At 40.3% G+C, this 24,363-nt stretch overlaps 1 protein-coding gene across 1 annotated transcript in view; it reads left to right on the top strand.

Moving 5' to 3' along the window:
* The first annotated feature begins 12,389 nt into the window (after positions 1 to 12,389).
* inv (invected) overlaps positions 12,390 to 24,363 on the top strand; it is a 47,970-nt gene continuing 35,996 nt past the window's right edge. The window contains exon 1 of the mRNA XM_089261235.1: positions 12,390 to 14,168. Within this exon, the coding sequence (XP_089117361.1) occupies positions 12,773 to 14,168 (1,396 nt within the window). The 5' untranslated portion in view covers positions 12,390 to 12,772. The remainder of the gene's footprint in view (positions 14,169 to 24,363) is intronic.

Genomic DNA, 24,363 nt, shown 5'->3' with positions numbered 1-24,363 from the left:
AGAAAACAAAACTTGGTATACTGTAAAAAATTAAACTAAAGCACAACACTTATAATACATAGTACATATATATATACATATACACGTATATATATATACATATAAATAAACAATAAAAAGAAAATAAATTAATGTTTATAACAATAACAAACGAACAGCATAAACAATTTTAAATGTTTCTTGCAAACTCTGATCAACAAATTGAAATTAAAAACGAAACAAAAAAAAAAACATTTCAATATGCAAAATAAAATCTATGAAAACCGATTTGACACGATTCTGCGAGTTAATTCTCGTTCTCTTCTTTGATTAGGAAAATACTGGGAAAATGGCATACTTATTATGTACATACATATATTAAAACATTTGAGTAAATGGTAATGTATAATGATGTATACGGATGTACCTATGATATATATAAATATATATTACCCATATGGGATTCTTAGAGGCAAGATAAGTGGCGAGAGCTCTGATCGCTTGCTAAAATAGACGAGTCCGAATCGGAACCAATGTCGCAGGTATAATCAGAGTTACCTAGACAAATGGAATGGAAATGAATGCAAACAGAATGTGAATAAGTGAGGGACGCAAAACGAGATCTCTACTCGGAGTCGGAATAGTAGAATTCAAAGTAAAGTGCATATGGAATAGAAATAAATGCGTAAGGAGAAGAGAATAAGCAGGAGAAGCGAGAGGTGAGAGCTCTGATTGCCTACTCAGATAGCCAAATCCGAATCGGAATCAACATTGTAGGTAGAGTCGAAGTTACTTAGGTATATGTTATAGAAATGAATGCAAAGAAAGTCAGAGGAAAGGAAAACGGGTGGGAGAGACAATGTGACAACAGCTCTAGCCTTCTGCTAAGATATGTAGACGAGTCCGAATCGGAGTCGAAATCGTAGCAGTCAAAGTGAAGCGTGATTGGAATGGAAATGAATGCAAAGAAAAGGAGAGGCAAGGAGAATAAGAGAGAAATGCAAGGTGAGAAGTGGGTGAGAGAGAGACAAAGAGAGAGCTCTGCTAAGCCAGTCTAATCCGAATTGGAATCGAACCCAAGGCGCTCGCATTTGGACTGCGATTTCGCTTTTTATTCATGCACTCGAATCGGATCTTGGACAACGCATCTCGCAAGTGGAAAGCTCAAGTCGAGACTGCGGCTTCGAGTGCGAGTTTGGTTTTTTGGCTGGCTTAATTGATTTTGGCACGTTAACGAGCCGCAAAGTAAACAAACAGGTTGGCAGCTTGGCGTTTTTATGGCCAGCTGAGTGCTAATTGAGCTCCAGCGCCTAAGACAGGTGCAAATATTCAATTTGAAGCTGGGTTTTCCGCTGTCCATTGACAGATTGGGACAGCTAAGCAACATCTACTTTAGCCCCATTGGAAAAAGCCACTTAGAGTGCAGATAAGCAATATCGAAGCAAAAAAGTTGTCAGAGTAAGCAAAAACAGTTAAGTAAGTCGAATTAATTATAATATATATATGGCTAATACGTATTAAAGCGTTACATGGATTAATTACTCTGAATCCAGCTCTGATGGCTGCTACGCTTCCTATTCGGACTCTAAGCTTCAGGCTGATCCTATGCTCTTATAATCGATTTCTTCTTCTGCTATGATCGATTTACTTTAGAAAATGACATGGATCTAACTTTTTCCGAATCCGAATCCGAATCCAGCTTTAACTGCTGCTACGTTTACTTCTCGGACTCTAAGCTGCAAGCTTTTTGTTTTAGTTCTCTGCAATATTTCTGGCACATCTATTTTCTCCTCATTTATGCTTTAATTCTTTTCTCCTCATCTGCTATCAACGATTTAAAATAGGAAGATTCTATTCGGATTGTTGCTGCTGTTGTTTCATTATATATCAGCCCATATCTCTGGCATTTTTCTTTTCTCTTCCTCGTTTTTCTTCTCTTATGATTGAATTACACTCTGAGCATAGTTTAGTTTCCTATTCAGACACTAGTTTCCGATTCGGACACTACACAGCTGCTAGAGTCTATCGGCTATTTCCCCCTTCGTCTCCTTTTGTCTTGATCAGCATTCCTTCGGGAATTGCACGCAACATCGAAACCCCCAGCTCAAACTTCAGCTATATATCCCACTCAGAGTCTGTAAGTCTGTGCTCATTATGGATTGAGACCATGATGTATTTTCTCTGTTTTCTGCTATTTTCTCCTTTGTCTTTATCTGCTCTGAGAGAAACTCCGAATCCGATTCGGACTCTAGCTGCAATCTGTTTGCCTGTGCTCATTATCCATTAACATAATCCTTTCCCTTTCTCCCCTGCAGCTTATCTTTCCTTAACAATCGATTTGCATTCAGCACATTCACTCAATTCCGAAAACGAATTTCAATAGCAACAACGATTTCGTTTCGGACTCCTATACTCTGTTAGTCTCTGCCACTCCTCTCACCTCTCCGGCCACTCGTTCGAGTTGGCATTGATTTCCATTTGGTGCGTTTGGCCCAGGCATTTGCAACTGCAACTTCAACTTCAACTGCAACTGCAACTAGTGTTAAATATTTGAAAGCAGCTTGCGTTGCGTTGCAGTTGTCACTCACTGTTTGTTGCTGTTGTTAGTTGTTATTGTTGTTGTTGTTGTTGTTGCGATCATTCGAAAGAGCAACAGAAGCTCATTTTGTTGTCATGTCGAGGTGTCATGTTGCAATGTACCAACTGCCCCCCGCCATCTGCCCCACTGCGCGGATGCCTAAACTCCTGCTGCTTGCCGCTTGCCATTTCCAGTTTTCAGTTTTCAGCTTTCCGTTTCCAGCTTCCAGTTTGGAAATTCGTTAACGGTACGTTGACACTCTCATATCAAGATCTGCCCAAGACATAGCACATGTAAATCTCTGACCTTTCGCCCGGCCTCAACTCTCCCCCCGTCCCACATCCGTGCTCTTCCTTTCGCAAATTAAATGCGAAAAGCGTCGCGATTAGCATATGCCCCACAATTGAAATCTCATGCACTGATTAGGCGGCATTAGATCGCAATTAACGAGAGACTTCCCTTAACATATATATATGTAGCTATGAATGTATATATAACATATGTGCACATGGGTAATGACGAGGGTAGCTCAAAACATTGCTTCAAGTTTTTATTGGGGTATTTTCAGCATTCATTTATTTAATATTTGCTATACATTTTAGAGTATGGGTTAAAAGATATTATTAGAATTATTATTTTTTTAAATTTAATTTTGAGGGTCTGTTTATGTATTTAGTGTGATAATATTGATTATAATATTTAAATAAAAAGTGCTTATTGGATTATTATCTCCAGGAACCTAATTCATTAATATTTTATATACACGTAAACAAATTGTTCATTAAATTTGACTTTATAAGTTATTATCAATATTCGTAATCCATCGAGAATAATACGATAACCGATATTATAGGTTAAAGATATTTTAGAGATTTTAAATGCCTTTTCATTTATTTGAATATAATAAATTGTGCCTATAGAAACTTAAGAAAACTCGATTAAAAAACAACTAAAATAAAAATAAAAAATAAAATAAAAATTATGATCAATTAATTAATATTAATTTAAGCCTATTAAAATTTATCTTCAATCCACTTTTTAATTAGTTTATTCACGGATCCCATAAATCTTAATTTCATTAAATTTTGCCATTATTACAATTACAACACGGTTGAGCAACCCTCGCAGAAATATTTCGCGTATTTGCCATGCATTTCTCTGTGGGTCACAAGTTGCAGTTGGAGCACAATGCCTTGGGGCTTGCCTAATTTGATTGCGAGCCTTAGATTTGTGTGTCTGGGCTGTGGCAAACGTGACTCGAGAGTTTGGGGACTGCAGCGCAGCCTCCTTTCGATTTGGATGTCTCTGCGCCTCGCGACTCTCAGCTCTCGGCTCCGCACAAAATTTTCGCTTGTCGTATTTCGCTTTTAATTGGCTACATGACGTGCCAACTAACATGGATTCCAGAATGCAAGACAAGACTCACCTTCCTCAGTCCTCGTACCTCGCTCACCCCCGCTCAGCCCCGCTCGCTCCATTCTCTTTCGCCTGCTCTCCATATTTTGCACTCAATTCCAGCAGCTCCTCCTCCTGGACAGCCGGCGCAGCCTGGGAAGGTGTTGCTCAGCTCCATTCGAGTCAGATTTTCACTCGTTTTCCTTTTGGCTCTTTTTCCTCTATTTTTTTCTGTTTGCTGTGCTTGTTGATTTTTCATTTGCTGCTGACTGCTTCGTTAAACTTGTCATGAGCTGATTTAAGCCACCTTTGTTAGCAGCTGCTGCCCCTGCAGCGAGTGCGAAATGGAGCTCCATTTCGTTCGCCTCAGTGACAAGTTCAACGAAATTCTTGACTGCTGCAGTTGATTATATAAATTAGAGATGGATTCATGTATGTCTGTATAGCAAATAGTTAATCAGGGAATTTATTCAATTCTCATCTTTCTCGTTTTGCAAGCAATAGGGTATATTGGATTTGAGCTATGTTTATCTAATTGTTACTTTAACTCTTTACAATGGAGAGAGATCTTTAGGGATATCAATTCAGTTGTCAGTTGGTCTAAATGCGTGTTAAGCTAAATCAAGTATACGCCCATTGGAACTTTATTTATTGAATCTTAAAGGAATATAGACTCTAAAGGCTCCCTACTTTAAGAGTTAGAGGTATAGAATAATATATAAAGTTAAATCGGAAAAAAATTCTCTTTAAATTTGTCTGTGATAGATCATTTCTTTAATAATATATACAATTAAATTGTTAAAAATCCTTTTACAGCTGGAATTATTACTTTACATGTGATTGATCTTCTCTCCAGTCAGATCTATAAATTATATTTTTAACTGTTATTAATACCTTGAATGAGGCTAGTGGTGCTATTATTTTTGTCGGTATTTTTTCGAGAGAATTTTTTGAGAATTTTTTGGAATACAAAAAAATTATAAATATTTTTGTGGTAATTCTTTTTTGCTGTAATAACTAATGAATTTCTGCTTATGTGGGCAACAAATTAGATCAATACATTGATAAATGTATGTAGGAGAACTTCTCAAACTCTGCATATGCAAGTGGTGATATTTTATTTTTCGCAGCTGTATATAAAATATGATTATTTTTGGAATTTCACATTTTTCACATTAAAGTCATTTCAATTGCTTTAAGTTGCTCACTCAGTTGCTTGCCTTCTTCTTCTTCTTCTTCATGCCTTTTATCGATTTGTGTGCAACTTGATTACTCGTTTCTAATTTGTTCTGCCATTCAGCGGCTGTCGCTTTGGCCTGGCTGGGGCTCGGCTGTCGAAAGTGTCAGCGGCATTTGGCTCAGTGTGCAAACAGCGATGGACTTGTGTTTGATTTCATTCGAGCCATGTTGACACTTTTGGCCAGGCAGCAAAGTTTAAATCAAACTTAAATGAGCTTCGGCTTCGGCAAGTTTGATCGATTTTCGGGGCAGCTAAAAAAACAAAGAGAAGAAGAAGAGAAGAGAAAACCAAATAAAATTTGCCAATGATTTGAATGGTGTCAACTGCGGCTGCGACCTCTACTCGAGCCGCCATTTTGTTCGGCTTTAATGAGCCAACGACCTGTGTCCGTCGCACAATTAACCGTTAACCGTTAACCATTATGTGGGGAGCAACATTTTCGCTTAATTGCGAATCGGAGTCGCTTTCATCGCCGGCATTTCGCGCTGAAACTCTTCACATTTCCCATTCCGTGTTCCGCGTTCCCCATTGCCCATTCCCCAATTCCACGATTCCTCCATACCCCATCCCCCATGGCCGATTCCACGTTTCTCATTTCTGTATGCAGCTGCCACGGGGCCGTGGGCCAAATGCTTTGTATTTCAGTTGCGCCACACTGAGCGAAATAATTGAGTGTGTTGGGCAATTAAATGTTAATTAAATTCATTAATTTTTAGATATATTTTTCTAAATTTATAATTCTGTAAAGATTATTATAAGTCTACAAAATTACATGTTCATTATAAATAAAAAAAATTAAATTAGTTTACTTAATTAATATTTAATTGCCTAACACAGTCAATTATGTATAGATTTAGGGTTTTTTTTTATACATTTTATACTTGCATTTGCTTTGATTGCTCGCAGTGTTTGCCAAGCTGGCAGCAGCAGCAGCAACTGCAACAGCATAGGCTTCGGCTTCGGCATCAGCATTTACATTTGCATCTGCATGGCCTCCGAAATGAGTTCGTCATGAACAAATCAATTTTAGGCGCGCATTGAGCCGCTTCTTCTTCTCCCAAAGACCGTTAAATGTGGCAAAAATGCAAATTTCCTGCTTATGGCAACGAGCATTCACATCTGTTGCACAGTACCAAAGAGACAGAGAGACACAGAGAGAGAGAGAGAGAGAGAGAGATAGAGATAGGATAGTAACGTCGTCTGACCTTTGGCCCTTTGGCGCTGCTGCTCCTGCTGCATGTCGATGAATGAAAACATTTGTTGCTTTTCCTTCGCTGTTGTTGCTGTTGCTGTTGTTGGTGTTGCCCTGCGGCAGGTCGAAGCAGGTGGAAAGATCATCACCATCGCCGTTTGCAATTGTTGGCGTTAATAGTTTTGTTGCCGTTGCATATTTTGCATGCTGATGATTAAATTGCGATAAATTTTGAAGCAAATTGCAATTCGTGTACAACAAATTGCAAAGGCGTCAGCATCTGGCCATCAGATACGTCGGCACAGATAGCCCCATCGACGTGGGCGTGCCAGAGGCTGGGTGAAAGCACTTCCTCACAGACCCAATGCTCGCTCGTCTCTGCCATTGGGCAGGGCAAGTTCCCATCAGCAATATATCAAATATATATAGCCAATAGGGCTAGGGGAAGGGGAGAGGAGAAGGGCACAAGGGCAGTGCATGCGATGGAAATTGAATGGTTTAAATGGTCATTTCAATGGCTGCAATTTAACAAGCCATAATTAGTTGATTGTTGTATTTACTAAATAAACAAGCAACAACAACAACAACAACAATAATATACGACAAGTTTGTTATAAACGCCAACTGACAATTGACATTTGCATGGGCCGCGCTGTCGACGTCGTTGCGACGTCGGTTAAATTGAAAGGACTCCTCGCTGCCTGTTAATACATAAATAAACAGGCGTTACAAACTGCTCACACACACACATACACAGATGGAGAGAGACACACACGCACACAGCCATCACACACATGTCCATGTCACATGAAATCGGTTGGGCTCTCCCTCTGCCGTTGCCTTTGCTTCGGCCTCTGCAACGGCGCTGCGCTGCGCTGTCAGCGCTTTCGCTTTGCCTTGTCGGCCATATTGTATTTGCCGCTCTTTGCGCGGGCTCTCTCATTCGCTCGCGCTCTCTCAGTCAACTGTGGAGACACCGTTACGATTGCTGCTGCTGCTGCTGGTGCTGCCTCTGTTCCGTGCTATTTATTAACCTTTTATTTAATGCTATTTGCTTAGATGTTTCGCTCGCACGTCGTCCCAACAAATGCTAAAGGCAACTGATGACAGGCCATCGCCTTGCAATTACCCTTACCCACGGCTTGAGGTTGTGGTGCGCTTTTTTGTTCGAATTGGATTCGGTTGGGCTGGGGCCCGAGCTGTGCCTGGGTTGAGTTGGACGAGCTTGTATGTGTGTATGTAATTAGGTGATTGTCTGCCCGGTTCAAATGTCGCGTTTGTTTGCTTGCCTTACGATTCTTTTGTTGCCCCTGCGCCACCTATGTAAATATATATGTATATGTATGCATGTGTATGTGTGTGTGTAACAGTTGGCAAATGGAAATGGAGCGCTTGGTTGATCGTTAAGGCGGAGCGCCAATTGCAACTAATGACAGATGATTGCGGCTGTTGATTGAATGCAAACTGAATGGAATCGCAGAATGAATGCATTTTCGCATTTCGTATTTCGTATTTCGCATTTTAATTTCCCCTTCATTTGGGGCCTGCCACTCTTAAGCACTATAATTACCATCGACCGTTGAACAGCTTTTCAGGTTCACTCGCACCAATATGATTGTTGACAATGATCCGAGTGCGTAATTTGCTACGCAAATAATGTCATGAGAGATTTCGCATTGTTAACGTTTTTTCTTTTTTCATTGCATGAATAAATATGATATTTGCCGGAGCTAACAAGTTAGCGCACTGTTTATTCGATTATCATGTGTTACTCTTATTAGATCGTGATGTTTTCTGATTGGATTGATGCCGCTGAAAATATACTTATAAGTACTTCGTGTGACCTCAAAACTCTAATATTAAGCAGTGTATTCCAAAAGGAGATAACAGAGAGTACGGCTCTGACTGGAATAAATGCGAAGTGGATTTGCTATATTAACAGCATAGCACATCAAAATATCAACAGATTTTTTAAAGGAACGAAGCATTTTTTAAAAATATTTTTACAGCTTTTTGTCTTAGACTCTATGGAGCAGTCATCATTTAACCTTAACTTGAATTAGATTTTTTTGTTTTTTTTTTTTTTGTTTTTTAGATAGACTATAATGCATTATGCATATTTAAATATGAACTAAAAATAAAACCAAACCCAGTTTTTTATTTTATTTTATTATTTTTTATTATTATTTTATTTATTTATATATATTTTTTTAAATTTAAATCATTTTATTTCTTTAAAATACCTATTTGTTGATAAGAATTTAATTTTGCTTAATCTTAATATAATTTATTCAATTAACTGAAATAAATTCTTGCCGAACCCCAACAAAAGTATTAGTAAGATAAATGGCGTCTAGCTTGAATCTCATCTTATCTTAAATCAGTTATGGACAGAGTTATTTGAAGATTAATTTTGTTCAATAGACCAATAAAAATTTAGAGGAACACAAATGCTACTAATTGACTCTACAATATAATAAATTGCTTAAAGCAGGAAAGATATTTGTTAAGATAAATTTAAAATCAAATGGAAAGTGAAAGGTATTGTTGACTTGGGTTTAAGCTCGAGCTACTATTAACTCCAGACTAGAACCATTATAAATAAATCGGTCGATTATAAATGTAGAAGTATTGAAAAATTGATTTGTGGTTTAATATTTTACAGTTCATAGCGAAAATTTCCGAAATGAATGTTGCATCAAATAGAATTAAAAATACAATAAAATATATAAACATAAAACTCAATCAAATAGTATTAGTCTTGATTAGATAATCTCCAATTAGTTTAGTTCCATTTCAGTTCAATTCGCTCACTCTTTAAACAAACAATTACCCAATTCCGTCCATTTTTGTTCATCTAAAATTTATAAACAAAACCCTCCATTAAAAGTGAACTCGAAAATTAAAAATTCCGATTCCATTTGCGTTTGTTTGTAATTGCTTGTAACACACTCCAATTAGATAGCAGATACGCCTGCCCATCTAATTGGAAGCCATTTGTATGGCAAGTGGAAAATCGTTTAGCTGTCAATTAGATTTTCACATGGGCTTTTATTGATTTTGCCTTTGGGCTGAATTCGTGTTGGTCGAATTGGAGGGCAATCAACGGCTGTTCATTATCATGTGTTAATTCCAATTAGAGCGGCCATGTTTGTGCATGCGTGTGTATTTGTTATTCAAATAGCAATATATGTATGTATGTATGTAAGCCTATTTGGTTGTTTGCTTGTCAATGGGCAAGGCAAACATAAATTGAGACAAATGCCCCATGACAAGAAATCAAAGCAAAGCAAAGCGGAGTTAGGGGAATGCTCCAATAAGATTGCGCAATGCCAACACAAATTATTAATTTGCGCAACAGTTGCAGCCATTTTGTGCTCTGACTTATGACACAGTCATGTCCATTGTTTGCTAAACGGCATTAGACAAACAACAACGTAAACAATCGCGACAATCTCAACAATAAATGCTACGATTCGATTAAAAGATCAGCCGAAACGAGAAGACTGGCAGCAGCAGCAGCAGCAGGGGAAGAAAAAAAATGCAATTCCAATAAGATTGACAATGAGCGGCTGCCTAACGAGCCAGCCGCAGTGAGTACGAGCGAGAGGGCAGACTTGCAGGCAGGCAAGCAGCCAGGCAGAAGTCTGGCTTGTTGTTGCTCTTCTCTTCTCTTATGTTGCTCGTTTGTAAGCAACATACATTTTTGCGCGTCAGCGCCGACAGCGGTTCTCTCTCTCTCTATCTTGCTGTGTCTTTCGCACCGTTTGTTTCGCAGCCTCAGCAGACTCCGAGTCGGTGACTGCGCTGCGCTGCGCTTTGTTTAAATAAAAGCCTCTTTAAGTTTATCTATCGGGGCGCATCTAAATTGTGTGGGGAGCCCGTCGCGTCTGTGCGATTATGCTATTTGTTGCTGCGACTGCGCAGTCGGCAGTCGGCAGCGACTGCCGCGATTCTCTTGTAATGTTTTGCCGGTGCGCTTTAAGTTGATTTTTTTTTTACTTTCTTGCTTTTGCTTTGGGTCTTTAGGTTGCCGTTGTTGTTGTTGTTGTTGTTGTTACTTATTGCTTGCGTTGTACGCTTCATGTTTTGATTGTATTTATTTTAGTTTGAGTAACTTTACTTTTTGCTGCTGCCGATGCCGCTGCTGCTGCTGCTGCTGCTGCCGTCCATTTCTGATGAAGATTTTCTGCGCGATTAACTGGCAAAGATCGCCTTACGCGCGCGCTCTACGCGGCCTCTTTTATGTGAAAAGCGTTTCGTGCGCAAGTTTAATCATGTCTCTTTTCATGGAACGTCGGAACGAGCTGGAACGATCCGGAGCGGGGCGGCGCTGGAGCGGGGAGAGAGCGCCTAATGGGGAACGGTTGAATTTCGCATTGTGCAGACATTTGAGCAATTGCGTTTAATGTTATTCATAATTCGTGTCTAGGGTTTCTCAACTATTTGTTGGTTTTGGCTTTATTTTGTTCGCCTTTTCTTCATCTTTCTTTTAATCGCCGTATAATTGTTGCTTGCCTTCTCTCTCCCTCTCTCTCTCTCTTGCGCTCTGACTGAAATTAAGCTTGATTAATTTGTTGGTTGCGTTATCGACGCGTCGGCATCTGGGGCCCCAGACCGGGGGCCGCGACCTGCGTTCGACTGCGAGTGACTCGGATCGGGGCAACAAAGTTATTAAACTGGATTGGGTGTGCAATTGGGGCGTGGCAGTCGGCCCGGCCAGATAATAAACCGTGGACAGCTTTCGATGGACGGCGGCAAAGCAACTGTGGCGATAAAGTAAATAAGAAAAGAAAAAAAAAATTGAGAAAGAGGAAAAAACAACAGTGGAATTTCTATTTTATGGCCAACGGATGTTGTCTAAAGAGCTAAGAGCAACATTTTAATGGCCCATTTTGAAAGATGAATGCAGATAAGATACATTTAGCTTATTAATTAGTTGCGTATGTGTGTGAGTGTGTGTATGTGTGAGTATATAAGAAAATCATCAAAGTAATTCTAAAGGCTTTTCAACAGTACATTTCAACATAACCTTAATAAAGGCGAAGAGAGTCATTAACTGTAAGAGTGTGTGTGCGTATTTATGTATGAATTGTATGTACTAGAGCCCAATTAGACAAGCTCACATACACAGAGGTGGATGTATGAGTATTTGTGTATAACTATCATCAACGGTCGATGTGTGAAGCAAAAAAGGCATCAAAAACAATTATGAAATCACAGCAGATGTTGGAAACAAAATTGTGGTGGTGATTTATAAAGCGCAGGGCTAAAAACAGCTACAGCAACAGCAACAGCAACAACAATGACATCAAAAAGCGCAACATTTTTGTTGTCTTTTATTAAAAGAGAAGAAAAACGAAGAAGCGAATGGTGGCAAAGCATGTGGCATGTGTTACACATACACAAAAGCAAACACACAGACGCACAGGCATTTGTGTGCTGTATATGTGTGCAAAAAGAGGATGGAGTATGCCACTAAAAGGACTGCAGATGCGCAGCCACAAGCAAGAAACTTATGTACGTTGGAGATTTACGACTTAAATGCTGCAGCGCATAATCAAAAAGACAAGCGGAGATGAAGCTGGTATCGAGGCATCCGCAGGAATAGGACCAACAGCAGCAGTAGGAGCAACGGCAGCGGCAGCGGCAGGAGCCGGCAAAAGCAGAGACGCTGGCAGTGCACTTAATTAACAAATATACAAACACTTAACATAACCTCAACTGACAGGCGGTCGGTCGGGCCAGGCAGAGCGCTGACTGAGCGAGACAACGCTAGTGTAACATTTACCCCACACCCTCGTGCACACACACACATGCTTAGTCAGTCGGCAGCTTGCGCAGCTCGCCGTTCATTGGATGTTCGAATTGTGCGAGAGAGCGGTGGAAAAGAGAGCGCACGAGAGCAGTATCTGCGCTCTGCGTGTGTGCGTGTGTGAGTATATGTTTTGTTCTTATTGCCGTTCCGGTTTTGGGCCTGTGGCCTGACTGGCGACTGCTCGCTCTTGCTCATTTTTGCCGTCTCGTTTAGTTGCAAGTTCGCGGGAGCTTCAGTTGGTTCAGCTGACTGGCAGAGCGCACGTAACGGAAACCGGGCGAGAGTTTTTATTGTTTTTTCGAACGTTAAATAGTATTATGTTGAATATTGAATGCCAGACGTGCGTGAGCGCCATCTAGCGGCGAGACGACCTAACGAAACGAAAGTGCTTGTGTGTGTGTGTGTGCCCGTGTGTGCATATCCACCGTCTGTGTGCGTGTGTGTGTGCGTGTGAACTAATTGTGAATTGTAAATAGCGCAACATCGAAATGCCGACGGCTTTGCAGCCCCTAACCCTGGGCTAGGCGCACGTCTGCCGCATTGAACTGCCATCGAACACTGGCTACACTTATGTCCACGCTGGCCAGCAGCCGCCATCCGACGCTGAATCTGACACTGAAACGCAGCAACGAGAATCAGCATCAGCATCAGGATCCAGAAGCTGTGCCTGCTGCAATGCATCCCGATTGCCTGCCCCTGCCACTGCCACTAGGTGCAGCTGGTGGCCACGGCAGCAGTCCACAGCTACAGAAACCGGACGATGGGGACGAGGACGAGGGCTCCGCCTGCGACGAGCATATGGTGAATATTTTGGATGACCAGGAGGAGCCCAATGAGGATGACGATGAGGAGCTGGATGATGCGGCCAGCTGCTGCAGCGAGAACAGCGTCCTCAGCGTGGGCCAGGAGCAATCCCAGGTGGCGGCGGCCCAGGCCCGGCAGCGCCTGCTCATGAGTCAGCTCTATCGCCCGTCGGCCTTCAGCAGCGTGGCCAACAATGTGAGTCCTCATGCGCCAGCCGCCGAGGATGCTGCCCATCCCATGCCTGCGCCGGCCAGCTTCCAGGAGGAGTTTCTGCGTAAGTCGCAGCTCTATGCGGAGGAGCTAATGAAGCAGCAGATGCAGCTGATGGCCGCGGCCAGGGTGAACGCGCTCACAGCTGCTGTGATGCCGCTGGGCGGCCTGCGTGGACCCAAGGTCACGCAGCAGCTGCAAATGGCCATGGCGGCCATGAGGCCCACGGCCGGACAGGATGCACTGGCTCAATTGACGGCCACAGCGTTGGGCATAGCGCCCGCAACCCATCCACATCAGCTGCTCATGCAACAACAGCTGCAGCAGCAGCAGCAGCAACAACAACAGCAGGCGCAGCAGCAGCAGCAGCATCCAAATCCTTATCAGCCGTTGCAGAGCAATCACAACTACAACAACAACAATAACAACAACAACAACCACAACTTGAATGACAATGAACGCGCATTGAAGTTCAGCATCGACAACATACTCAAAGCGGACTTTGGATCACGTCTGCAGCAGCGTCTGGCCGCAACAGGCGCTGGCGCTGGCATCGGCGCTGGAACTGGCGCCGGAGCAGCGCTGAAGACGCCGCGCAAGAGCCAGAAGCCATTGAATCTGGTGCAGCTGCAGACGCAAACGCAGCCCAGCCTGAGCTTCTCCAGCACCTTGGCCAACATCTGCAGCAATAGCAACGACTCCAACAGCACCGCCACCAGCAGCAGCACCGCCAACAATCCGGCAGCCGTTGACCTGGTCAAGTCGCCCAGTGCCACATCGCCGGCGCCAACGTCAGCGTCAGCGTCAGCAGCGGCCGCAGCAGCCACTGGCAAGGCGGCAGCCGATGACAACGGGACAACCGCGACAGCCACATCCACCAGCTCCACGCCCATTGTGTGGCCCGCTTGGGTCTATTGCACGCGCTACAGCGATCGCCCCAGCTCAGGTGAGTGTCCGCGCAGGGGGGAAAGAATAATATTAAATGAATATAAATGGAGATTGGTATACTGGACTAATCCGAGAGCTATGCTAACTACATATATGTTCTTTGTATAAATTTGACCTAAAATCTTTAGCCCATCCCAGCCGAAGAAATTGAACTAAAACAAAAGGAGAGATCTTATGAGAAATTGAAGCAGATTCTATAAAATAGAATTACTTAGGTTAATAGATCACAGATCATTTGTCAATAATTGTTTTAAGTGGTCTACTCTATAATAAACAGAATATTTATAAATGTATATAATAATAAATAGAATAGATAGTCGCTAGATAAATATATAAAATTTGGAATCATGCTCTATACTTTTTTGTAAATTTTAAGTAAACATTTTAAATTTCATATATGATTTTTCATCTCAATACAATCGTCAACTGTTGTTCTCTTCAGCTGGATTATCTGCAAAACTTAAATGAAATTGAAAGTATTTATATAAATGAAAGTCTAGTAACAACTAATATGTATGTGATATGTGTATAGTTATGTATATTTGACAATAATATGATATACAAAAATGAATAAAATAATATTTAATTTCTATGCAGGAATATTCTTTATGTTTTTGATAATCAATAATCAATTATACTATGAGGAGTTCAATTAAAAGCCAGCTAATTTTTCGATTCAAAATTGTGCTAAAAGTAATATAAACTTTGTTCTGAGAGTGAAATGAATACTAAACACGTTAAAAAGAAATTAAAAATGTTTGCCAATTTAGATCACCCATAAAAATCTAACACTTAATAAACTTTTAAGCCATAAAAATATTATTCATTGATGCTGCTCAGCTACGAGCTAAACTCTGATTCTAAGGAAGTAATATTTCGATTAGATAAATTCATATAGTTCCTTTCCACACACACACACACAGAGAGGACAGGCAGTCAGACAGATAGATGGACAGGGTGTTGAGTGGGTAGTGTTGAGTGGTTGAGTGGCTCATAAACAGTTGAGCAAACAATGTGGCAACCACAGAGTACGCCGCACCGTATCCAGACAGCGGCGTCAATCTGCAGCTCATTAGGTTGCAACCACCACCAACAAAAAAAGTGAAAGAGGAAGGAAAGGGGCAACTGCCATGACACGCTCACTCCATCATGGCACAGTACCACCACCACCACTACCAGCAGTACCGCACCGCACCCTCGCACCCTCGCATCGTACTCAAGCTACCAAGTTCACATTCGACTTCCTTTAGCCACTCATGAAGTGTTTGCTCGAGTGGTTTTTATGTCCTTATGGCTTATGTAACATAACTTAAGCTCATTATGCGCGTGCCTCTCTCTCTCCCTCTCTCTCACTCTCTCTCTCGCTTTGACACACCCCCTCCTCTGCCCATAATCATGGCACTCATGAATTTAGTTTATGCCACCGCAGGGAATTTTCGGTAATCGTTTGCCTAATAATTTTATGTGGCCAACTAGTGCTTGAGGCACTCGGAACTGAATATTTCCTTTGGCTTTGGGGTTGTTTGCGAGGGTCGTTTCATGTTTAACTTGTCATTTTGTTAGCTTTTCCCATTATCCATCCACGCACAGCTCTCAAGTGGGCGTCACAATAACCAAATAGACTCGGTTTGCTTCTTTCCTTCCTCTTCTTCTTCATTTTTGATACTTGGTTATTAATTAAATTTTATTATCATTTATATTCGCGTTTGACTGGATACTAAATTCGTAATGAATAATGAGTAATGAATAATGTGCGTAAGGTAAGCTAGGTAATAATCTCTTGATTGAAGATTTGAAGACATTTAGTTGGCATTATTTACATGATTTAGATATACTTACATGTATATAACGGGAGAGATCGAGAAGTAAAGATATATAGATATATTGAGATATATTTATTATTATTATTAACCATTTTCTCTTTTTCCTTCTGTCTGTCTCCCTCTTTCTCACACTACGACTCTATCTCCCTATCATAATACATATAAATATTGTTATAGTGTGGATTTCCTACACATATCAAATATATTTTAATATGTAGATTGAAATTATTGTATATACATATTCATATACAAATAAATTAATTTAGCTTATATGTACATACTGTCTATACAGTGTAAAATTATTTTAAATTTATATTTTTGTTTCCAAAAACACATTAATCTCTTAACACTTTTAGTCTCTTAACACCTTGATAGCTTGATAGCTTATACTCTACAAATTTCATTCATTTACGAATACAATTGATATTAGGCTAGGTTATTAAAGTTTAGCCTGTTGCTTCCATTATACTCTTAGTTCTATGTCAAGAGAAATACAGATCTTTGGTTGAATGTTAAATTGGCACAGATTCTAGCATATGTGCAACTGTTTCACTCTCGCTAAACTTGTGTAGCATAGTAAATTTTCAAGATTTTACTTAGTCTTTTAGACTGATTAATGTGGGCTTTACAGTTGACTTCCCGCTCAACTGAGCTCCAGCTGCCCATCTGCCTGCCCAGCCCCCTATATGTGGCTGCTCACTACGCTCTCCTATTCCCCCGTTTGCTGCTCCCTCTCCAATCGGTCATTCAAAGCTCAAGTTGAGTGCATAAATCGCTTTTGTTTGGGTTTGTCGCGTTCGCTAATTAACCAGAAAACGAAACGTTTTTTTCCAACCATTTTGTTGTTGTCTCTTTCAGTTTTTTTTTTAAGGTGTGTTTTGTTGTAAAAATGTATTATGCATTTTATTACAGCGCTTGTTGTTGTTGCTTGTTTGGATTTTTTAAATTTAGCGTGACTAAAACGAGATCTCGATCGCATTTCGGCTCCATAATTTGAATGAATGTTGTAGGCGATGAAGTTGATGTCGGAGCTAAGAGCTGGAGCTGGGAGCTGGAGCTGGGAGCTGGAGGGGGTTTGGCCTGAAACTGAAGCGGGAGCTGCGGGATTTCAGTTAAAAAAAAAACAGCAAAAGAGAGAAGGGAAAAATATTTAAATGCAACTCGAAATACTGAAATAAAAGTCATAAATTTAGAGCTTTTGAAAAATTGCCTTGACTACGACAAGAAAGATTATTAAACTTTATTAAAAGGTGTTAATTTGACAAATTAATGCGACACATGTGTATGTGTGTGTGTGTGTGTGAGTGTGAGTGGGTGTGCTTATGCGGAATTAGCTAGTCGACTGTGCTCATAAAACAGTTATTTATTACAAAACATTTGAATATTATTAAACGAAAAACTTTAATAATTACGAGACGGCAATCAAATTTCTTGCATGTTTCAAGCTTGCTTCAAATATACTTGAAATAAAATACTAAAAATAGCAAAATATTTTTATGGGCTAAATTAGCATTGAAGTTGAGCCAATTGCAGTTGCGCTCGATATAGACTTAGTCAATATTGATTTATTATTGTTGCTTGTATACCTTACCTTGAATATGCAAATGAGGGGTATAATGTGCTTGAGATAGCTTAAGTGGGATGCAGAAGCAGATGTGGTAGACTCTTCAAATAATAATAAAGAATATTAGATCAGGACAATGAGTTGACTCCATTTACAAATGCTTGGCCTCTCGACTGTCTCTAAATCTCTTTTCGTGGATTCCTTCTCTGTGCGCCTATTTGTTATTCATGTATTTTTCATCATTTCAATCTATTTATTCCCCTATCTATCCATATGTCTTTCCGTCCAACGTCCGTTTGTCCGGCGATAGATCGGTTCGTCCGTCCGTCTGCCCGCTCGTCTTACTGTCCGTCCGTCTGTCCGACAGTCTGCCTGTTCGCCCGTCTGTCTGTCTGTCCATCTGCCTGTCCGTCTGTCCATCTGGCTGGCTGACCGTCCGATCGTCAGTCTTTCTGTCCGTCAGTCTATCTGACCGTCTGTCTGTCCGTCTGCATGTCCGTCCGTTTGTTCACTTGACCGCTTGCTCACCCGTTTGTCATCCATACGTCTGCTCATCTCTCCAACTGCCCACTCATCCGTCTATCCATCCGTTCGTTTGTCCATCCGTCCGTCTGTCCATACTTCCGTGTACGTATGTAGCTATATGGAGAATGAGCAGCTCTCCGCCTACTTTGGGATATCTCCTGGTCCGACCCACCATCCCTACAGTAATCTTTACTCACCCCTTTATTAGTTTTTTGTGGAAAAGTCTTTATTATACCCTGAACCCATTGAAAATGGGAAATCAGGGTATAATGGTTTTGTTAAAATGTATGTAACAGGCAGAAGGAGGCGTGGCAGACCCCACAAAGTATATATATTCTTGATCAGGGCGACGAGCTGAGTCGATTTAGCCCTGTCCGTCTGTCTGTCCGTCCGTCCGTCCGTCCGTCCGTCCGTCCGTATGTTTGAACGCGTCGATTTCAGAAGATATAAGAGCTAGAGACTTCAACTTTTTTTTAAAATGTCCGTAAAAACAGCGCGCATATCGAGTTTTTCACTAAAAAACGATAACTCATTCCGATAGTTTTTTATCGATAAAAAACCTTATCGAAGATCACTTAAATAATTATATCTCTTACATCTTTCAAGCTAGAGTCTCCAAATTTAAAATGTATATTAAGATGTATTTTAGACAATTTCGGTTTTTGTTAAAATTTACCCCCCACCCCTAAATCCACCCCCTCACCCTCATCTTTGTAAAAGTCGTATATCAAATACTAGAGACTTGTGCTTCGGTATGCACATACATTTAAACATCATGATTACGTTCTGTAAGTTTCATTACGATCTTACGTCTAGAAATTAAATTATTCAACAAATAAGTTCTCATAATATTGCCAACACTGCAGCGCAACCCAAGCGCAATAGGTTATAAATTTATAACTCCTACATTTTTAGAGCTATAGTCTCCAAATTTTAAAAGTATATTCCAATGCATTTTATACAATTTCGGTTTTTGTTATATTTTACCGGCTCCAAATTCACCAGAATCCCCAGTGAAGGTCAGATGCTAGTATAGCTAATTGTGAATGATTTGATTTGATGTTTTCTTTTAAATGCCAAATATTCAATAGAATATGTAGATCATATGCTGAAAGTTTCATTAAATTCGGTTTAGTCAATCGTTTAGTTCTGCTAGATGGCGTTGCATCAGTGAATCTATTTCAGTTTTGACATTGCAAATGAGAACAGAGGAGTGGCGTCATGGTAGAGGGCGCGGCGCTCGATCGCGAGGTCCCCGGTTCAAATCCTGCTGGGCGTATGTAGTTTTCTTTTAATTGCTTCAAAACTTTTATATATTTGTGATTAAATTTCTCTTATATTTTTTCAAAAATCGAAATTGAAATTTTAACATTTTTATTAGTTTGGTTGTTCTTGCACATTCTTAAAGTCACATCAGCAGTTAGTTTGACTTAGATTTGGTAGATGGCGCTGTAGCAGTGAATCTATTTCAGTTTTGACATTGAAAATTAAAACAGAAGGGTGGCGTCAAGGTAGAAAGCGCGGCGGCTTGATCACAAGGTCTCGGGCTCAAACCCGGAGCGTGTCGGAATTATCTTTTTTAATTGTTTCAAAATTTTTATTTATTTAATTAAATGAGTTTTCTATTTAATTTATATTTTTAAATACATCGAAATTGAAATTTGAACCATACTAAATGTGCTTTTCTATTATTTTGGTTCAGGGTAGTATCTAGTCGAGCACTCTCGACTAGAGTTTTCTTACTTGTTTTTTAAATTTCTTTGCTTAAAGCGAGCTGGGAACTTTATTACATTTTTTCATTGCATTTGCTGGCAGATGTTGGGCTTATGTATTTATAATTACATAGCTCTGTGCCTATGAATTGAACCACAAATTGCCGTTGCTGCCAATGACATATATAGAAACGCAATATGCCATTTCATTGGTTAACGAAAAAGTGATCGACCACAAAATGAATGCGACTGGCTTTTGTTGGCCAGCTATCAGAAATATGTTGTAGTCCATAAAATTGTAATGGGCTTATAAATATGCGTTGTCAACACGCTTAAGCTGCTGGCTGCCGCAGCTGCCACACTGTTGCCACTTGCAGCTGAGCCAAGGCGAGCTGCAGCTTCAGTCTCTGCTCGAATCGCGGCAATTTTCGCATTTGTCCGGCACTTGGCGCTCATTTAACAGTAGCCAAACAGCCGCAGCCGCAGTCGCAGCCGCAGCCGTAGCCGGATCGCCACTGAACCATTAAGTAATTTTCAATCTGCCCCCAGAACGAGGCACGGCCAACAACAGCAGAACAACAAACATGCGGCTGCTGCGGCTGTGGCTGTGGCTGCCACAACAATGACAACATAAACAAACGAATTTCAATTACCCATCAGCCTTAGCTGCAATTACCTTCAGCTCTCCCTCCCTCTCTCTCTCTCTCTCTCTACTCTCTACACGCCTCAAGAATTTTCCGCGCAACGCAGCTGAAAGTTTTGCGCCTTTTGCCTTTCTGTGCGCGTTTTCTCAATGGAAAATTTGCTTAGCAAATTGGCCCCCCAAACGATTTGCTGGCACATCAAACAGCAGCTGTAGACGATGAAGACGATGCGTCGTTGGGGAAGAATTCCCATTTGGCAACTCCCCAGTAAAACGCTTCGCTTATCGCAATTTTACAATAGTTTAACGAAAATACTTCAAAACGTTTCTAATTTCCCATCGCAAATAGCTCGAAATACCCTGTAAAACAGGGCATGGCTGGGCTAGAGCGGTCGGGGGGCGGTGCGCGTCAATTGGACGCCGGCTAATAGCACTTCGATTGCCTCACGGAATCAATAAGTGGCGCCCGACAATCTATGTGCAAAACTATTTGTTAGCCCATTTGCAACAACTACATGCAACATTTGGTGGCAAGTGCCGGCACTTGTGTGAGCCAATTAGTTGGCTCCGTCCATGTGCATGGAGTCCCTCTGTTGCAGATGGGCTGACTAAGTGATGTTGTAAGTGTGTGCGACTAGCAGATACCCTGTAAAGATAGCGATTGGTGTGGGGAGGAGGGAGTAGGCGGTTTTAAGTGAAATTAAATTGAATCTGAAATCTTGAGCGGCTCCTCTTGATGAATTATAAGAACAGAGGAATAGAAGACGTTGCTCTCTCATATATACAGGGCGTTCCATATTCGACTGACTCATCTGACAGCCTTATATATTTTGACATATCGTTTATTAACATGTCGCATTGGAAGTTTCACTTCAAACTGATTTTTAGCATTAGTCAGTAATCGGATGAGAGTACTGAGACGTCGCCAAAGACATCCCAAAATCGACGTTCGAACCACACTAGGAACTTACGCAATACGAATTATCCGCATTGACTTACATTTATTCCCGTATAAAATTGGCACGGACAAGCCTCGTCGACTCAACAGCTCTGTAGTTATTCCATTGTTTCTGCCTCTCCTTATAGCCCACTCCCTTTCTCTCTGTTTCTATATCTCTTCAACTTTTGCAAACATGACTTTGAGTATATATGGAATATATTTCAATATATTATTTTCTATTATAAGTAACTCACAGTCAACTATTATTATACCATTATTACTATTACTACTTGTATGCCAATAAAACTAGCCAGGTTCCCTTGTCATTTACAATTGAAAACTTTTAGCAATTCGCAGCTCAATATGTGCGACTAATTAGTAAATCAGGCAAATTCAACGTTGACATCAATTAAATGACTTTATAAAGTTCTCTAAATTGTGTCAAAGTTTCGCAATTGATTTCAACCAGGCCAAGTTGCTTAGGCTCAAAGCCAACAGAACTCGAAGTCAGTTTGCGCTGGGACGCAGCCATAGAGCGGTAACAACAGTATTTAGTTTGAGGAGGTTTATGACCCAAATGCATACATCAAATATGAATACGAAGCTGTCACGTCATATGATAATCATGATATAGCCATAGAGGCAGAACTCGTCGGGGCTCTGGAAGTCTAGCAACTTCCTTTGGCAGCAGCGCCACAGCGCCTGCCGTAGAAGGCAAATTAAGCCATTGGAGCAGGCAACTTGCGAGTCTAACAATTTGCTGTTATTGCTTCTGTTGTTGTTGTTGTTGTTATTGTTGTTATTAAATGAAAATGTTGCGCATTTCCTGACGCACGCTAAAAGCCTTCAACATTCAACATTCAACACTCAAACACCTAAAGGGCAGTAGGCCTGGCAATAACAACGAATAGCGCATGCTCTAACTTGTTGGGGCTTTGAGTGTGGGCGTGGCCTTGCTAGCTTAGCGATTCATGAAGTGACAAAAATTAATTTTTTACTGTTTAGCTATCGCAGCAGCCGAGGCAGCCGATGCGGCAGCAGTTACTGCAACAACTGTAACTGGCAGCGCCTTTTAAGGCACAACAACAACAACAACTGCAACAACAACAACTCTGGCAATAAAACTGTCCGAGTTGGGCCGCACTCCAAATCGAGACCATATCAGCCAGCAAAAATGTCGTTTAAACTGTGCTGTTGACCGCATTTGGTTAATGCGATCTGCAATTGTTGTTGTTGTCGTTGTTGTTGTCGTTGTTGTTGCTGTTGTTGTTGTTTCTGTTGTTGCTGCTATTATTGCATTTGCTGCACAGCTCTGGCCCGCAATTGCTGCAGCAAAACATTATTAACTCACGCCGAATAGCTCCTTCCGTCTCCCTCTCTCTTTCTCTCTCTCTCTCTCTCTCTCTCTCTCTCTGTCTCTTTATACCCAGCAGTCAGTGGGCATTGTGGGTGTTTAGTTCTAATTATACCCTGAACCCATTGAAAATGGGAAATCAGGGTATAATGGTTTTGTTAAAATGTATGTAACAGGCAGAAGGAGGCGTGGCAGACCCCACAAAGTATATATATTCTTGATCAGGGCGACGAGCTGAGTTGATTTAGCCCTGTCCGTCTGTCTGTCCGTCCGTCCGTCCGTCCGTCCGTCCGTCCGTCTGTCCGTCCGTCCGTCTGTCCGTATGTTTGAACGCGTCGATTTCAGAAGATACAAGAGCTAGAGACTTCAACTTTTTTTTAAAATGTCCGTATATATCACGCGGATATCGAGTTTATCACTAAAAAACGATAACTCATTCCGATACTTTTTTATCGATAAAAAACCTTATCGAATATCACTTAAATAATTATATCTCCTACATCTTTCAAGCTAGAGTCTCCAAATTTAAAATGTATATTAAGACGCATGTCATACAATTTCGGTTTTTGTTAAAATTTACCCCCCGCCCCTATATCCACCCCCTCACCATCATCTTTGTAGAAGTCGTATATCAAATACTAGAGACTTGTGCTTCGGTATACACATACATTTAAACAGAATGAATACGTTCTGAAAGTTTCATTACGATCGTACGTCTAGAAATTAAATTATTCAACAAATAAGTTCTCCTAATATTGCCAACACTGCAGCGCAACCCAAGCGCAATCGCCTGTATATGTGAGTGTGTGTGTGTGCGTGTATTTGTTTGCATGAGTGCGTGTGTGGGTGCTAATTATTATTGAAATATCAGTTGCTTGTAGGGTTCAGGGGATCTCGTAGTCGAGCAGTCTCGACTAGAGCTTTCTTACTTGTTGTAATTGGAAATGTTACGGGGCTTTTGTGGTTAATTTTTTATTTGGATTACATTATTTATTGAAGTTATTTAATTAAATGTATGTATATATTTTTTTAATTAAAATATATAATTAGGTATGTATTTAAGGAAAATACAGGCAAAAGTATTTTATTAAAGATTTATTTCTAATTTATTTCATTTTATAAACTAAAATGTTTTTTGTTTATTATAACTGATAACCTAGTTTAAGTATTGTAATATATAACTATAACAATATGAATATATATACATATGTGCGTATTGTCAAATATCAATTTTAAAATAAAATTAAATATGAAATATTTCACAGTTTCAATGGAATTTCAACGCATTATAATTTCCAACAGAAAAGTTGTTAAGCAGCTTTATTTATCGGTAACTTAATCGTTTTTCAACATTAACGATTTTATTGTTACTTAATGAATTACTATGTTTTAGCAGCTGAGTGCAGCAATAAAAATTACATAGAATGAATTTAACATAATAAACTTAAATATAATCTGAAGAGGATTAAATTTATGCATTCATATTAAGTCTCAAGCATCATAATCTTGAAGTATGAAAAAAGAATTGATTAAATTTATATTAGTTAATTTGTTTAGCTTACACAGTTTTTAAATTTGATTAATAGCTCAACAATTCAGAATAGTTCCCAGTCGTTAATAATATATAAATTTCATTGA

This window comes from Drosophila navojoa, chromosome 5 (genome assembly GCF_054131105.1).
Source record: "Drosophila navojoa isolate 15081-1374.11 chromosome 5, UAZ_NAV_1.0, whole genome shotgun sequence".
In the NCBI taxonomy this organism is placed as follows: Eukaryota; Metazoa; Arthropoda; class Insecta; order Diptera; family Drosophilidae; genus Drosophila; species Drosophila navojoa.
The sequence above is the reverse complement of the archived record's forward strand: the minus strand, read 5'-3'. Positions and strand labels throughout refer to the sequence as shown.